Raw genomic sequence first — 19195 nt, forward strand, 5'->3', positions numbered from 1 at the left:
CAACGCATATCAAAATTTGTTTTCTGGTCACTAAAACAATTAAACTGATGTTTCCACCCTGGAATTCAATGCCACAATGACTGTAACATTCAAAGTCAGAGTCGTGCAAATCTTGGGTTGGACCCCCATGATGATCCCAAGCATCACCTGCATTCCATGCGGTAGCTATTGGTGCGTTTGGGCGTCACATGTAACTGGAAATGTTTCTTCTGTTAGGTTCTATAGTGACTTTTTTCGTAGTCATTTGCATATTTTAGTATTATGCCCCCAAAATCAAATATCCCCTACTTTTTTTGAATAGTATACTTAATTATCGGAAGGTCCTTTCACACTGATCTCATTTTCCTTTAGATTCACTGATCTAAAGTTCCTTTAAAGGATACAGACAATTAAATTTCTATCATATTGACCATGACGTAACTTTTTGAATATTCAAATATTTGTGTGATCACAATTAAAAAGGTTGAGAAAAACAAACAATATGGCGAGTGACTCTGACAAGCAGCAGAAGTATACTGTAAAATATACATACCTGAATTTACTGATGGCAATATCTGTTTTTGATAATTTGGAAAGGGTTTCAATAACCTGTAAACAAAATTTAAAAGTATTTTCATTAAAAATTACAATATGGTAACCAGGTCAGTTTGGCACTAACCTATGGTACAATTTTATTAAAGTAAGTAGTTTGCATGTAGGGGTCTTTAGCAGTAGGAGGAAAATAGGAGACCCAGAGGAACAACCATGAGTTAGGCATACATGTACTCCTTGCCATATAAAAGCTTGGGATAGAAACCTTGCCACTGGACTTATAATGATGATCTAAAGTGGAGGCGTTACACCACCCAACCACCCAACCCCCATCTGTCAGTGGAATACTGGCTAGCCTTAATTAAAAGTCACTTGAAACGCTTAAAATTTTTTTCAAATAATGCAATTATGTCGACATATCCTTTCCATAAGCATAACACGAACCCGAATGTCAATATTACCTGCAAAAGGTAAATTTCAATGTTAGTAATTTCCGCCGTTCTCCGTGAGTAGTCATAACTTTCCGTCAATAAACAATCTGTGATGTCATTTTAGTCCTGCTCGTGTTATACTTATGGAAAGGATATGTTGACATAATTCCTTGCAATATTAAAAAAAGAATTTTTAAGTTATTCCAGTGACCTTTAAAGCCAAAAAGCTATACCGATACTTCCTGGATTCATTGTATACTGTTAACTGATTGCTGGAGAAACTCTCAGTGTCCATATGAATGGTTGGTGGTTGGTGACAGGTGGTCTGCACAAGACAGAGTAGGCTTACTAAACAGGGCTGCCAACAACCAATATCACAGCGCAATTTGCGATACATATTTTGTCCCTTGCTAATCAAAAATTAAAATCGAACGTTTTTTGATTCGCAGTAACTGCCAAACATTGATACGTCTGTCATTTTGGATATTGACACAAAGATTTATCCACATTTTGAAGACTAGAAGGCTTTCTCAACACTTTCAACGTGTATAAAATATGTCAAATAAAATTTTATAAAGAAAACTGAATTCTCTGTGTGACATGTTCTTCTCGAACTATCCAGACACAATTCATTGTTCTATATAATACAGGGATATAACTCTATGAATAGTGACTATAAAACCGGAAATGAGGAATCAAGTAGTACCACTCATGCGGCAAGACATGTCAATTTCGTTCGAGTAATTATATCAGTATTACCATTTGAAAAAAAAATAAATCCAGTGTATCCCCCACGTATTGTAAACAAAATATCAAAAAAATAAATACATGTTAACGTATCTTGTAAAATGAGAAATGAGAAATCAAAGTAAGAATTCCCGTAAAATATCATTGTTTATATCACGTGAGTCTATATAGTTAATCGAGTTTATTCGTTAATTCTGCGTGTGTTCGATTGAACAAAAATGTTTTATGTTGAAACTGAAAAACTGCTAACCAAATTTGGTAAAATTGGACTTTTTGATTAGCAGTGCTGTTAATCAAATGTGAAAAATTACCAACAGCCCTGTTACTAAATACTATCTAATTCTCTTTGATGAAATTTATAATACACATGTACATACCTTTCGGAAGTTTTTCACATCAAATAAATCCAATGGTTGAAATAGATCCTTATCCTGCAAACCAAATGTCTTTTTACATGTCTGTAGAAATGTCCTTATATTTTTCATGCACAGGAACTGAAAAATATTTTTAAAAATAACATAAATAAAGATCTATTATAAAATTAATAACAATACATGTAAAAGAGAGAGAGAGAGAGAGAGAGAGAGAGAGAGAGATTCGGTTTAATGGACACACAGTCATAAATTCTGGATGAATGACAAAATTTTTGAAATAAAATCAAATTAAATGGAGTTTAACGTCCTACTGTTCTGCTCCTACTGGGCTAACGAAGGCGGACATACACGACACCATACAGTGTGTCCTGAGAGAAATTTTTCCCGGACAGTGGCAAAATCTTTGATACACCTACGTTGTAGAAGTACTGAAAATCAGATTGGTTTTGTTTATGACCTGATAAATACGATGCTCAAATTAACTCTGATGAATCTATAAAGAAAATTATTGCTGCCACACAAAAGAAATGAAATGGGTTTAACGTCCTACTGTTTTGTTCTGAAGTGGGCTAATGAAGACGGGCATACGCCATACAGTGTGCTATGAGGGAAATTTTGCCTGGACAGCAGCACTACGGCCTACTCTTATATCAAATTCCAACTGTCAAGGGATCTTTTACGTGCACGCCAATGTGTACACGGGACCTCGGTTTTTCGTCTCATCCAAATGACTAGACAGTTGTCCTTGTCAGGCCCTCCGTCCTGCATCACTGACAAGGGGGGAACAACGCCGGAAAATCTGGTGAACTTTCTCGGCCAATGCAGGGATGGAAGCCACACAAAAGAACATTTTATCTATATTATAACATGAGAATGAGAGTAATGAATAATGGTATTAAAAGTCTGGAGTCCAAAATAATTTATTGATTTCATTGAATCTTATATGTTTTGGGGTTTGTTTTTTTTTAATTCGTGGAGAGACAATCTGTATTCAATGAAAATATTACATCTATGTTCAGATTTTGTGTTCTACCATAGTCAGAGAGAGCAAAATTTAAACATACATTATGCAAGAGCTAAATCTGTCTATTGCAGGTCTTTCTTTAGGCTTGAAATGTTATCTAAATTATTAATTAGACATTACTTTCTTAACCTATCCAGACCATAATCAACTCTAGATGGCATCGCTAGCCTGAGATCTTAAGTGGAATATGAGCCGATTTACTGCATAACTTTCCTTCCTGATTTAACGATTAAATGGATAATTGAGACTATGCTGTTTATCATACTGACTTTAGTAATGATGATCAAGGCTAGCCGGAAATTTCAACCGCTTAATTAGTTCTTGGTTCATAGTTAATCAATTTGAATGAAATTTTGAGCAAATTGCCTTTACATTATCTAGTTTTTAACTATTATTTTGAGAACTGCCAACTCGTTATCGAATCTCCCATAATGTATCTTTAAACTAAAATTAAAGTCAACTTGCACTTTAATCTTTCAAAACAAAAATTTAAACATGCATACAATATCCTTAAATGACATTTAGAAGTAGAGGTACAATATTCATAATAACACAACTTTATGGATTTACTGTAAGAGTATTGAAACGTTGCATGTAATAAACCAAGAAGTAGTAAATCCATAAAGTTGTGTTATTATGAATGCATACAATACATGTACATACATGTACATGCACTATGATGCATGTAGAGCACACTTTTTGAAGCACACACTTCAGCTCAATCCAATTAAATTCCTTATTTTGATTGAGACTTGGCCCTTAAAGTTTTTCGGGTTCATATACAATGTATGTGTAAATTGTTCAATTTTGAAAACAGACAGGCATACCGATACATGTATTTAGAAGTCTTGGTTTTATAAAGCATATGGGTATAGTAAACATTCTTAACATTCCTGTAACCCCCAAAACCTAATCTTTAACAGGATTCTAAACAGCAAAACTTTGACTTAGTTACTCCAACAAAACAAAAATAGTCTAAATACACTGGCAGTATAATTCAATCTTGCCATAAAAATAAATGGCATAATTTAAAACATAATTAAAGTTGTCTCTTTTTTAATTAAATGTCTTGAGATGGAAAACAAAGTAAATATTCTTAATAAGCATTCCTGAGAATGAAATATTTATGTATTTCTTAAAAAAAAGAGAGTAATATCCATGCATAACCAGGAACTAGTTTAGTGAGAACATAAATTGATTATTATTGAAGCATACATGTAGTCTAACAAACCTGTGACATTTGCGGTCGAGGACTGAAATCTTTTAGTTCGACACATCCTGGACTTAGCTGATTTAGTAGATGACATATTAATACTCCATCTCGAAGGGCTTGTGCTATATCAAAAGCATTGGCATTTGCTTGATTGGCTTTGTGATCTTCTGGTAATATCTGACATCTTACGAGCCATTCGGCGCACATACGCCACTCGTCCGTCGCCATTATTATTTTCTTCCTAGTTCCTGGCTGAGCTTTAATACGATCGAAACTAATTTTTACAAATCATTACACAACTTGTTTCCTTATCCTGAAATTAAATGCAAAAACGTGTTCAATATTATCTATTAACAAAAAAATAAACACTGTATTTCTTTATTTTGAAATTAACGCGACAGTCTTTATTATTATTTTTCTTCTACGAAACTAATAGATAACCTAGTAGTGTCAGCTCTGGTAACAGGTGCCTGATTTCCGGTTGAGGCGGTTTCCAGGCAAATTCATCAAACTGATGATATTTTGGGTGGAAATTGAAATGAAATTAGGTTCGTATTGGTTATTACATATATTATATCGTATAAGGGATTATTGAACTTAAGTTTTCTATTCCCAACTTGCCAATTTCGGTGAAATAACAGTCAGACTAACTGCTGACATCACGTGTTGCTTACTCAAAAACAGGCTTCCTTTTCTCAGTTTCAATCGTCATTTTTAGCATGTAAACAAATAATGAAAGGGTGGGGTTGACTGAATTTTAAATGCAGATTTTAGAGGAGAATTAATGCTTTTTGTTGCCCGTTGTTAATATATTTTCAATTTGTCATAATTTCATTATGTTTTATAGCTTTTAGAGAAACATTATCAATCGGATCAATCACACGAAGGAAATAAAAATTATGAATGAAAATATGAATAAAAAAGCATATTCAGAGTGATATATTGAGATACTGCAACGTTGGATTGGGTATAGTTTATCCTAGTACTTGTAGCCATAATTCAGCGTGAGATCTGTTGGAGTTAATACTGTCAACTTTTTCTTCAAAACTACGATTCATTATTGTTGTTTATTAAATATTAACCACGTCCAGTTGCAATTAACAGGGATGTAGCCAAGCCGGGCGGCACTATTTTTTGCTGCCCAACACAAAGAAAAATCGAAGAAAGCCGCACAGTCGTATTTAAACCCCTTCATCCTTCTCTGTACACAAACTCAGAGCTTGATATTTACCACGGCAAACGGCAAAGCCATTGTAAAAGTCGACACAAACCATGTCTGCCACGGCCTAATTTATTTTTGTGTGCCGTAGTAGACCCTATCATCCCAAATTAGTTTAAAGAAAGAAGTATTGATATTTTGTTTATTTATATTTAGAAGTTGTGTAGGTCTATTCATTTTACAATTCTACGGTCTCTAAATTTGTATATTTGCCGTAAATAGCTCACCCAGACCAATTTACAGCACTCCAATGTTACAGGTTTGGATGTCGCAAATGGTGTTGTAATTTGTGAGACACAAGTCAAATAAAACAATGTGTTTTAGTTATCAATATCTACCTGTTGTCATAATTTGTTGTACTCAAATAAAACACAAACACCATTTTAAGAATCATTTTAATTTTTAATCTCAAAGTAATATTTGAAAAAAAACCCAGAAAAACTGAGAAACAGAGTGGGGTGGGGCAATTTTATGCTTGGTTGGTTGGTGTCAAAATGTTTTTAGATCCCTGGCAGAGTCTCTGTATCATTGATAAAAATTAAGTGAATTTGGTAAAAATTTGAATATATAAATGGAAATTTGATTTGCACTGAAGCAAATACAAAAGGCAGCAGATGCTCTGAAAATACACCAAGAAGGGTTGAATTTTCATAAAAGACCACGCCCCCCTCCCAAAAAAAAAATACTTCCCTTGCTCCACTCGCTACCTATTTTTTCCACTACTCAGCAAATCATGGCTACATCCCTGAATCAAGCATATATATGGTCATAACGGACGATTACATGACATAAAACAAAAGACACAGTCATGGGCACAATCATATTTTTTAAAATCTAAGCAATCAGTCGGTTACTATGCAGGTATTTGTCATTTCAAGTCAAGACTGAAAGGTTTGACGAAGGCTAGACTTTGACAAATGAAAATTGCAATAATATTTATTATTAATACTATGGCCTCTGCATGTTCTATTCGCGAATCTTTTTGGAAAAAAAAATTCAATTACAACATTAACATTGAATTAAAAGTGGACTTGGGAATCATTTTAGACCTAATAATAAATGACAATAAGAAAATAGGTCAATGAATTAAGCATGGTCGACAAAATACCCAAAGAGACCAAATTGAATGACAGTCTTTGGCATCTGGTTATTGCAGTCTACACCTGTAGTATTCTGTGGGGTATGTTTAGCCTCGTTCATCTCGTTGCTTCATTACAAATGGCGCTCAAAAGCATTCTGGCCCGGGATTCATTTGCCAATTTTAAAATTTACAAATTTGCTTTAACTAATGACATCAGAAGCCCATCTTTTCACGGTAAGATAACAACATCAATGTTTGTTTAAAGGCTCAATACCACTCTTGTTGTAACTGAATAATATGTCCCAATCTTTATTTTGGTCAAGAAATTGTTCTATTTTACAATATTCCAATTAATTGATGATACAAATTTTATCTTATCACACCTAATTTAAACAATTAGAAAAATTCAACTAAATGATTTGAAAAGCCTGACGTAAAGCTTTTCAAATGTGACTTGGATTTAAAAATATTTTTGAACCCTCTGGACAAGTAAAATAGGATTTAATGGATAATTTATACAACAGGTAGGACACTAACACATCTAGTACTTAGAATAAGGCTATTTTTTATTTTCTGGAGCTGTCAAGCCAGCAAGAGTGTTATTGTCCCTTTAAATTGACCAATAAGTTGTGTTTGCAATGTCGAAGACTATGGATGATATTGGATATTTCAGAAGCCCATCTTTTCACAGTAAGATAGCAACATCAATGTTGATTTAAATTGACCAATAAGTCGTGTTTGCCATGTCGAAGACTATGGATGATATTGATCTGATTTGTACATGTAAATTGTTTCTAACACATGACACAATTAATACAAGTTACTTGAAGGGTTTATTTCAGCGACATTTCGACAATGGTTCTCCCGTCTGTATTAAAGATACATTATGGGAGATTAGATAAAGAACTGACAGTTCTCACTATAATACACAGTAGTTGAAAACTAGATAATGTAAAGGGAATTTGCTGAAAATTTCAGTGAAATTGATCCACTATGAGCCGAGAATTAAGCGATTGAATTTTAGGCCTAGCCTCCATCATCATTACTAAAGTTGGTAAGATGAAAAACATTGTCTTGATTATCCATTTCATGATTAAATTATGAATGGAAGTCGAACAGCAAATCGGAACCTAATACAATAAACATCGCAGGCTAGCGATGCCATCGAGAGTTGATTATGGTCTGGATAAGTTAATTAATGTCTAATTAATAATTTAGATAATATTTCAGGCCTAAAGAAAGACCCGCGATAGGCAGATTTAGCTCTTGCATAATGTATGTTTAAGCAAAGACTGACAACCATAGTACAATGAAGATACATGTATACAAAATATGGAACAATGACAAACATTTATATACAATCAGAGATAATCATTGTTATCCAGTTACTAAATGCCACTTAAAGTTGCAATTGCAAATTTTCAAGTTATATTTTTAAAATGTATTAAAATAAAGCCTTAAAATAGATGGTATAGTCCTACCTTGTTAAAGAATAATCCTATTATTCCTATAATTCGCTATTGCCAGCTGAGAAATTGGCAAAAATATCATTTTTAACTTCAAATTCCAACGTTGGAAAATGGCTGTATTGTGTTGTTATTTCCTGTGTCATAGATTTTTAAGGGTGGGAAATAATGCCCATGATCGTATAATAGTGATTTGATAACCTATTGAGCAAAAGACATAAAAATAATTATGTTTTGACTTTCTTAGAAAATTTGAAATTCTCGCTTTAAACGATCAACATTGTTGAATAATTTCTTGATAAGTTTAATCTCTTCATATTAACTGGGGGTTCTGTAATACTATATTAGGTAAGAATAAAATCTTTCTCAAAAGTTACCAGGTACCATATTTATTTAAGCTTGTATTGGCCAGTTGAGGTTGTGAACTATAAATAGTTCTAAATCTATTTACTTTAGACTTTCTTGACATGTCTTATGTAAGCCTCGAGCCTCTCAACCCAACAGTAAAATCTGTTGAAAGGTCAGAAGACAAGATTGAATTGTACATCATCTTCTCCGCTATAACTTTCATATTGCTCAGTGTGGTTCTAAATCTCAATTAAATTTCTGGCTTCCTGGATGAGGTTGGAGTTCAATTAATGGACTTGCAAACATTTCCCATAATAAATTTGTGCCATAGGTTTCCAAATTAATTAGGTTTGAGGTCTGGTTTTAACTACATGTAATTAATTAAAGGTTGTTTTTTTCATTAGCCCAAAGTGAAAATTATTAGTCTAAAATTTGAGATATAAGTTGAAATGTATAAAAACACACATTTTACATGTAAGCAAAATATGTCTATATAGACCAGTGGTTCTCAATCTTTTTTGCCAATGGCACACCTTGGAACACATGAAAAAATAGCGACACACCTGGCTAAATATATATGAAAAATATTTGAATTTTGCAGAATAAAAACACGGCAATTCATAGACGGCATGCAGCCGTAGACACAGACTAGTCATAGACACATAGAATGACTCAAACTAATTAAAGAAAAACACAGAGCTATGATCTTACCAGTAGACACCAGTGAATACTCAAATAGGGTCACATGGTTTTTTATACGCCCACATTGAAATGTGGTCGTATATTGTCGGCGGTCCGGCGTCCGCAATTGCTTTTGGACGCTCTAGAGGCTAAAGTTAATATCCGATTGACTTTAAATTTATATACAGTGTTTAAGCCCATGAGACGAAGATGCCTATTGATTTTCAGCGATTTCCGATAATTACTGCCAGAGTTATGGCCCTTGATCACTTCAAAAAATCTTGTGGACGCTCTAGAGGCCAAAGTTAATATCCGATTGACTTTAAATTTAAACACAGTGTTTAAGGTCATAAGACAAAGAAGTCTATTGTTTTTAAGCAATTTCCGATAATTACTGCCAGAGTTATGGCCCTTGATCACTTCAAAAAATCTTGTGGACGATCTAGAGGCCAAAGTTAATATCCGATTGACTTTAAATTTATACACAGTGTTTAATGTAATGAGACGAAGAAGCCTATTCATTTTCAGCGATTTCCGATTATTACTGCCAGAGTTATGGCCCTTGATCACTTCAAAAAATCTTGTGGACGCTCTGGAGGCCAAAGTTAATATCTGATTGACTTTAAATTTATACACAGTGTTTAAGGTCATGAGACGATAAAGCCTTTTGATTTGTTGCTCTTAATCAGATTTAAGTGTATTATAAATGTTTCATTACCGAAAGTAAAAATATGCGACAACTCTTGTTGACTGCCCGGACGATTTAGCTGGTGTGGCCTTTTTTTCGTTGTCTGGCAACCTATCTTTCGCGGCACACTGTTTGAGAATCACTGATGTAGAGTATAAATACTGAACATTTTGATAACTCTGTAAAAGATTATTGTTCTGTTGTCAGTTATATGTACAGTTTAATTGGGTCGCCTTCCAAACCTCATGGGTTTTATCCACTGTGTTGTCAGCGGCACATTTTGTAAGAATATACAAGTACATGTCACGTATACTGTATACCTGGTATTTTAGCAAATAGATAAGGAGCTGACCGTTCTTGCTATAAAAAATCAAAAATAGATAATGCAAAACGAATATATTGAAAATATCATTCAAATTGCTTGAATCTGAGCCAAGTTATCACTGTTTATAGTCTTGACAAGATGTGTGCATTGATTGTTTATTGTCGTAACCACAATACTGAGACTTACACTTGCTCCGCCATTTTTAAATTAAATCTTTATATGAGCGTACCGTTCTAAATTAGTTAAATTCTCAAGCCTGTTAATGGTCTTGTCATGTTAAAGGGACAATAACACTCTTGCTGGCTTGACAGCTCCAGAAAATAAAAATTAGCCTTATTCTAAGTAAGGATGTAACGAGTCAAAAAAAATTGAACCGGTTAACCGATGGGCAAAAAACCGACCGTGACCGGTCAACCGATTCACTTTTTAGTTGCGGAGTTATTAATCGCCGGACCGTACGCAGGATTAAAGTTTACTTTTTCACACTGTTTAACTTCGTTTTGAATATAAGAAGAGTTTATTTATTGCAGCTTATTTTGTTTTTCATTCAAATTTCTCGGAAGGAAACATTGCGTCGTCTAACAGTCAAAAAGGTCATGGTCTCACGTGGTCGTCACTCGCCCAGTAGCACATGCCGTTGTGTGACAGATCGGAAAATTGATACAATATTATTAGTGTTCGACCCGTTATAAATATAGGAATATTCTATGGCCCCACCTACCTCCATCTCAATGTGCAATGTTATAATGTAATCCATTAATAAAATATTTAATTCGACATCTTTATTCGCCCGCACGGCATTACTTTCATTTTCATACGCATTTAATAGTCAACCTGTAGTCAAGATTACCCAGCCCGAAGATACAACGCAATAAGTCGCTCTTTTCTGGAGAGTCTTAGATCACGGTCAAAACATTATTATAACTTACATAATTTATATTTATAAATATTGCCGTATTAAAAGCTAATACTATAAAATTTGTATGTTTACCACACGTGACTGAACATGTGACCCCATCGAGCCAATGAAATGACGAAAAGATTATACCATTTGGCCACATGCCAGAGGGACGAAAGATACTTTGTTTACGGCATAATTTTTCTACTACGTTTTCGAGCAGCGAACACGACCGTTTTATTACCGGGAAATTTTTGTATCAACGTGTAATATGAACAAGAGAGCCTGGGCTAATGCTAGTTTACTACTAGGTCGATATACACTGACATTGTTATATAGAACGAATAACGGTCACAGGAATATCGAACCGGTCTGGTTGCAGAACCGAACCGTAACCGGTCAACCGAGTAACCGTTTACATCCTTAATTCTAAGTACTAGATGTGTTAGTGTCCTACCTGTTGTGTAAATTATCCATTAAATCCTATTTTACTTGTCCAAAGGGTTCAAAAATATTTTTAAATCCAAGTCACATTTGAAAAGCTTTTCATTTAGTTGAATTTTTCCAATTTTTTTTATATTAGGTGTGTTAAGATGAAATTTGTATCATCAGTTAATTGGAATATTGTAAAATAGTACAATTTGTTGACCAGAATAAAGATTAGGACATATTATTCAGTTACAACAAGAGTGGTATTGAGCCTTTAATATATGTCTATTTACTAATTTACATGTATAACATTTAAGGCCTAAAGAAAGACCTGTAATAGGCAAATTTAGCTCTTGAATATATGTACCTTTATGAGTATAAAATCTAGACAGTTCTTTTGAATATAATATTTTTCAAAATTATATTCATTGTCTTGGTGCGTGTGCTAATACTTCCTTAAAGTCACCAGCTATAATTAAACCCTAGAATACCAATACTGTCTTCCATTATCCAGTAGTTTCAACTTCCTCATATTGTATATAGTTTTACTAATGTGAATTATGATCATGTACGTATGAGTAATAAGATGAATGTTAAAAGAATTCTAGAAGTTTTATTAGTTTAATAGAATAAACAGAATCAGACAGTGCTACAGTAATTATTGTTATTTAGATAGAGCATTAAAGAGCCAGAAGGGGATGGTTGAATGGTTAGCATGTGAGCGCTGTATCATAAGGTCTGTCATTGAGTCAAGTGGCGTGGTTTTAATTCCCTGCTTGTATGTGACAAGGAGTAGGGTCGCCTGTCCAACCTCATGGGTTTTCTCCGGTTCCTCCGGTTTCCTCCCACTGCTAAAGACCCCTACGCACAAGGGAATTATTGAAATAAAATTGAACCATGTGTTAGTCCCGAAATGACCTAGTTTGTGTTGAGTGGACTTTAAACCCCATTTCTCACTCTCTCTCTCTTTAAAGAGCCAGAAGGCCTAGAAATTTTTTCCCTATTGAAAGTCTGTGAACGTCATTTGCAGGATATAGGAAATCCTTTGCAAACTACAATATTGTCTTAAGATGAATCTCTAAAAGAAATGTCAGACCAAAAATGATTCATTTCCTTTCAAGGAGGGTTGGGTGTCATGAAGTCAAGTGGCATGGTTTCAATTCCCTGCTTATACCTGACAAGGAGGTAGGGTTGCCTAACCATCCTCAGGGGTTTTCTCCGTGTTCTGCAGTTGCCTCCCACAGGTAAAGACTCCTACACGGCACCAGTGAATTATTGACATGAGAATTGAAATGTATGTAAGTTCCAAAATGACCTAGTTTGTGTCATGTGGACGTTAAACCCCATTTCTCTCTCTTTTCCTTTCAATATTTACAAGTATCACAAAATGAAATTTTGCCAACATTCATCATCTTATACATAGAGTTGACCGAAAAAGTTCATTCGGATTTTCCGGCATGGTTTCCCCTTGTCATTGGTGCAGGACAGGAGGGTCTGACAAGGGCCCATGGAATTCAATGTAAGAGTAGGCTGTAGCTCCGCTGTCTGGTTTTCCATTATAGCACACTGTATGGTATATGCCCGTCTTCATTAGCCCAGTCGGCGTAGAACAGTAAGATGTTAAACTCCATTTCATTTTCATTTCTTTGGCATAGGGAGAGAGAAATGGGGTTTAACGTCCACTTGACACAAACTATGTCATTTCGGGACTAACATATGGTTCAATTTTATTTCCATAATTCGCTTGCGCGTAGGGGTCTTTAGCAGTGAGAGGAAACCGGAGGACCCGTAGAAAACCCATGAGGTTGGACAGGCAACCCTAACTCAATGACAGACTTTATGATACAGGGCGCACATGCTAACCATTCAGCCATCCAACCCCCCCTTTGGCATAGAATATAAATAGGATATAATAGGATTAAACAGGATATAAATAGGATATAAACAGGATATTGTTAGAAACCAGCACCATTAACAATCTTTGAAGCATTCTTTTGATGGCTTCTCTTTAATCTGATTGAATCCAAACCTTAGATATTTTGATTTTGTTTCCTTATTTGAATGTTAAAAACTTAAGGGCGTTGCCATGTCTAACCTATGGTAACTTCGCCATTAATTTTATGTTATTTTTCAAACTCTGTTCCACATAAATTTAGTATGATCGTTAAATAGACATCTGACGCTGTGATTCAAGTCATAGTTTGGGCACATATCTTTTGTGGTTTTAAAGATATTAAATTTTGAAATCAGCTTAAATATGATCAATTTTTGTCATAAATCTAAAAAGTTCTCAGTCTTGCCTGATCCGAATTAAATAATTTTTGGCATGCAAATAGCTAAGCTAGTGTTTAATAAAATTACGGGAGTTTTTTTTTTCATGGTGCCAATAATAATGCCAAAATTCTAGAAAATCAAAAGATTTCATAGGTCGTTAAATAAACTGATCTGAAATAAAATCTATTACATATAATCACAATTGGTCCCATAGAAATGTTCCTCCGAATGTAAGCTTCAATTTGATGCCAAGTTTGTTAAAATCGGTTGAGTAGAACTTGTATTTTCTTCATTGTTTTCCTTGGTTACAAAAATGGTCCGTTCGAATGTGACGTATTCGTGTAATAATTAATGCTATTTGTAAAAAATTTGACAAAATATCATGAATTAGCAATGAGTAGACTTTGCCGCTCCTGTCTGTGTAGTTTATGAAAAATAATATGATATCTTCGTCCCACAAAACAAAGAAAACGAATGGAGCCATTTTTTCGTTATTGGCAGTTGTCAGAAAGACTGGTTATCCGAGATCGAATGAATTCCCCCTATTCTAGTTTTTGTGTATCAGAAATGACCAAAACCAGGCTACAGAAGCATATTTCTATGCACAAACAAGAAATACAAGCTACTATACTTATCGTAACGTTCAAAACAAATTCGGATACTATTTTTAGATCAACCAAGGTCAGGGATTCCCTCCCTTTGACCGACAACCCTGACCTATCCAGCGAAGTAAAAGTTTCTTTCTGTTGACAATTTAGGTTTTTAGGGGAAAAGGAGACAGGTACATGTACTAAAGTATCACCAAGAAATAGTTTGAAAAGTTAGTGCGAATCTTAGACATGGCAACGCCCTTAAATAATCAGTTAAGATTACATCTAAGAGAAACAACAAGATGGCAGCCTGATTAAAGGAGCTGAATTAATTACATGAATATATTGTACGCATGCATTGTTATTGTTAATTATTTAATGTAATAAAATTTTGAAAGTACAGAAAGGTTTATCATTTTTAAAGGGAATAGCATTCTGGTGATTCGAAGCTACAATATAAAAATACTTCCGGTTTTCGAAGTTACAGTATTTCTGGTTTTGGAGAAAGCTTGGTATTCCGACACGCTGTGTGATCCGAAATATTGTAACGATCCCGTACGATGTCGGATGTGACAGAGTCCACTGTAGTATGCTTTTTGTCCAATTTGATTAAAACACAAATCCAACTTTGTTGCAATTTGTTTTCTTCAAATGTTTGATTTTTATTTCCAATAGTAATATTCGGTAGAGTGCACAAGACTTCAGTTTTTTATCCCATCCAAACAACTAGACACTGTTCCTTATCAGGCCCACAATCCTGTATCGCTGATCAGGGGAAACCATGCTGAAATATCCCAAGGAAATTTCTCAGCCACCACAGGGATAAAAACTGGGATCGTCAGGTCATAGTGCGTGGGCTATAGCTATACACACTGAGCCACTATGGTTCACCTTTAAGTACATGTAAGAGATAAATGTATACAAATAACTTTCTTGTTTTTAAAGTCATTAACATAATTAGCTCATCTAATTACAAACAGATGGAGAACATCTGAAACTAGATCTGTTTAAACCATTTGCTTCTGAAGTAGGTAGTATCAACAGAGATATACATCTCTGTAATAGTACCATGTGGCTAATAGTGCTGGGAGGTTGGGGGTGGCTAAATGGTTAATGCGTTTGATCACATAGTCTGTCATTGAGTCAAGTGGTGTGGTTTTGATTCCCCACCTGTACGTAACAAGGAGTAGGATCGCTGTCCAACCCCAACTCGTGGGTTTTCTGCAGGTTCTCAGGTTTCCTCCCACTGCTAAAGACGCCTATGCGCAAGTGTACTATCGACATAAAATTGAACCATATTTTAGTCCCAAAATGACCTAGTTTGTGTAGAGTGGATTGTTAAACTCTCTCTCTCTCTCTCTCTCTCTCTCTCTCTCTCTCTCTCTCTCTCTCTCTCTCTGTATTGAGAAATGTTGATGTTTGTACATGTAAGATTCAATAAATTTGTTGATGCCCATAATATTTGTTTTAACTCTATGCATAGACTAGACCTTGTTGTCTTTTTATAAATTAATGCTTGGTACATTAGAAGAAATACCCATGTTTTCACCGACCGACCGCAGGGACATGTTAATACTTTAAGTTAATTGGAATGTTTATGTTTGTTTAATCTGTAATAATCCTGTCAGTCAGCCTGTTGATCCCACCAAATGACCTCTCAAGGCTATTTTCTAATGTCTTGTCTCTAAATTGAAACACTTCATTCTATTACTACTGTAAATAATTGTATAGCCTTGAACCCTATATCATGTCACAGTCTATAGCCCTACATTAATAGCAGGAACTCATATTTGTATATGTATTGTACATTAACCAGCAGTTGCTAGGCAAGATACGCCCACATTTAGCAAGAGAGGGATAGAGAACAAGCTAAAAAAAAAAAGCTATTTTTCGTACAACCAGGGCCCACAATCTAGGAAGTTATTGTCTGAAATGCACGAATATCGAAATGGACTGAGATATTTGGGATATAAAGATAAATTTTAAGTTTCATCAAAATCGGACTCAACTGTCATTAGGGTGTACCGGTGATACATTTAAACGTTTTTGAAAATTGGATAAAGATTGTGACCTCTAGAGTGTCCACACAAGCTAAAAATGTGATTTTTCAGAAAAATCAGGGGCCATAATCCAAGAAGTTTCGATCTGATAAATGCCAAAATTGAAAGGAACCAAGATCTTTTAGAGATAAACCTACATTTCTCAAGTTTCGTCAAAATCGGATAAAAATTGTGTCCTGTTAAGTGTCTACCATTGTGGACGGACGGATGGATAGGGGCAATGACAATATACACCACATGAAAATGGGGGCGATAGTCCATTATATCCAAATTAATTATTTAACATTTAATTAAAGGCTTGATGTGTCATTTAGCGTCATCGGAATCGCTAGAAAACTACAATAGTACTATGAATGTTTAATCTGTAATTGGGTAAAGGGGGCCAAATGGTTAATGCATGCGTGTTGCATCATAAGGTCTGTCATTGAATAAAGTGGCTTGGTTTCATTCCAACACTTGTTTGTATAATATGATGGTTTCCTTCCTTGAAATTATTACTTTATAGAAAAGAATTTTCTCTTTTTCTTATCTACTTTTTACTACAGATCGCATTTTGAATTTGATACACTTCTATAAGAACCGACCTACAAGTATATACATGTACATTGTATATATATATAAAACCTTTTAGAGGCATTTCGGGGGTTGGATGACCGAATGGTTATTACATGCGTGCTGTATCATAAGATCTGTCATTGAGTCAACTGGCGTGGTTTCGATTCCCCGCTTGTACGTGACAAGGAATAGGGTCGCCTGTCCAACCCTTTGGGTTTTCTCCAGGTCCTCTGGTTTCCTGCCACTGCTCAAGATCCTTACGCGCAAGCGAATTATTGAAATAAAATTGAACCATGACCGAAATGACCTAGTTTGTGTTGAGTGGACATTAAATCCCATTTTTCTCCCTCTCTTTAGAGGCATTTAGTAACTGGATTGAGCAATAAACTAAATCAGTATTTAAATTGTTCTTCCATATATATAACTGTAATGAATAATAGTGAATCTTTTATCGAAAGAAAAACTTGATCAAAAATAAAACTGAATGAAGTTATATTATTTATCTCACCTGGTGCTTGATTTTATATCTGGGTGGTGATCATGTCAGCGACGTATTGAAACCAGGTCATGTGTTAAACTGACAGGATGATTGATACATTTGATTGACAGCTAGGTCAGATTGATTGGTGAGAGGTGAACATAACTTGACAAACTTATACAAAAGTAACCTATTTAATTAGGTATGATTAGTACAAATTAACTTTTAAAAGACCAGAGGCCTTATTTTTTTTAGAATGCAGTATTTTTTTGGGTTAAAATCTATAATTCATAATAAGATTTTAACCCTAAACCAAGAACATCAGCCAATAAAAAGGCCACATACTTAAAACATTTTAGTTTGAATAAAAAAAGGAAAAGAAAGTTGGTTATTTTAAAAGATGAATCAAGCTGGCTTTAATATCAAATTAAAAAATAATCCATTACATAGTACATGTAACTTCTTTGATAGGCATTTAGTCATTGAACATATTAACATAAGGTTCAAGTTTATGGATACACTACAATTGCTGAGTTTAATACTATGCACGTTTTGATGAGGATATTCTTATCTTTATCAAGCAAATGATACAAATATGTGAATACATGTAGTAGACAGATATACACAGAATACATGTATGCAACAGAAATAACAATCAGATACAATTAAACAGTAAAATTTACAATCTGGCCCCAAGGCCCAAGTTCACAAAGGCATTCTTAGACTTAAGAATTTTCTCAACTTTCAATCACTGTTTATGAGAAATATCATCAAAACAGGATTTTATTCTACTTTCAATTTCATTTTTAGTTGCACTTCATTAGTTAATCTGTTTCATACAGGTATTGCGAATTCCTTCCTTTTATAACTCTGTATAAGATGTTTGACCTTCATAAAGGTCATACGCATTCTACATGTGATGTCACATCACATAACGTTGATTATTTTTCTAGTGCCTCCAAAAAATGTTCTAGAATTTGATTTACAAAAGGAAAAAGGTTAATCTTGCGAGCTCATTAAATGGTACTAATTTTGCAGTGTAAATCTTCAATAAAACTAAAGACTGGGACTATCCTTGAGACTATTTATTACCGGAAAACATTTAACATCATATATGGAGAACAGCACGTCTGACAAGCAGAGTAACTGTCCTGGAAACGGGATGAAACCTAGAACCCCATTTAAATGTACAAATCGGTATTTATAATAAAATAGTATCTAAGGAATTAACAATATACCCCAGCTATACTAATAACAATTAAAGAGGAAAGATTAAAATATAAAAGACATTGCAATAACATAAAACAATAAGGTAGTATTTAAACTCATTAATGTGTCCGCTGTCAACCGTCTGTCAATATATTAGTAGCTCAAGGTCTAATTAAAATGAGGGATTAACAGAAATGTAAGAATAATAGAAACATTTAATTGAATGAATGAAAAATGAACAAAGGAATTATTGAAAGAATAAAATAGAAACAGTTCATAAATTTATCACTTTTATACTAATGTCATCCCTCTCAGTGATATTAGCGGCATAGCAAATATTCACAGTTGATCAGTGTGTTCAATAGTGTGAGATATATGGCTGTTGCTACATTACTTTTGTTGTCAATATAATAAACATCTCCAGAAATAAACTTTAAGTGACTTGTATTCCATATAATTGTGTCATGTGTTATAGACAAAATAATATTAAAAATGAAAGTATAAATTAATTCTAGAATTTGGTTAGCACAGATTAGTGATTTTGATAAGTAATATGACAAGATCTAGGGGCCTA

At 34.3% G+C, this 19195-nt stretch overlaps 2 protein-coding genes across 3 annotated transcripts in view; one reads left to right on the forward strand and one right to left on the reverse strand.

The window, feature by feature from the left end:
- LOC126812117 (guanine nucleotide exchange factor VAV3) overlaps positions 1-4583 on the reverse strand; it is a 60138-nt gene extending 55555 nt beyond the window's left edge. The window contains exons 1-3 of the mRNA XM_056103538.1: positions 4339-4583; positions 2087-2203; positions 533-588 (exon numbers count right to left, since the gene is read on the reverse strand). Coding sequence (XP_055959513.1) covers positions 533-588; positions 2087-2203; positions 4339-4548 — 383 coding nt within the window. The 5' untranslated portion in view covers positions 4549-4583. The remainder of the gene's footprint in view (positions 1-532; positions 589-2086; positions 2204-4338) is intronic.
- A 172-nt stretch (positions 4584-4755) lies between these two features.
- The window catches only part of LOC126808644 (rab9 effector protein with kelch motifs), a 48384-nt gene continuing 33944 nt past the window's right edge, over positions 4756-19195 (forward strand). For both annotated transcript variants that reach the window (XM_050533547.2, XM_050533548.2), the window contains exon 1: positions 4756-4868. The gene's annotated coding sequence lies outside the window, so the exon portion shown is untranslated. The remainder of the gene's footprint in view (positions 4869-19195) is intronic.

This window comes from Patella vulgata, chromosome 1, assembly GCF_932274485.2.
Source record: "Patella vulgata chromosome 1, xgPatVulg1.2, whole genome shotgun sequence".
Classification (NCBI taxonomy): Eukaryota; Metazoa; Mollusca; class Gastropoda; family Patellidae; genus Patella; species Patella vulgata.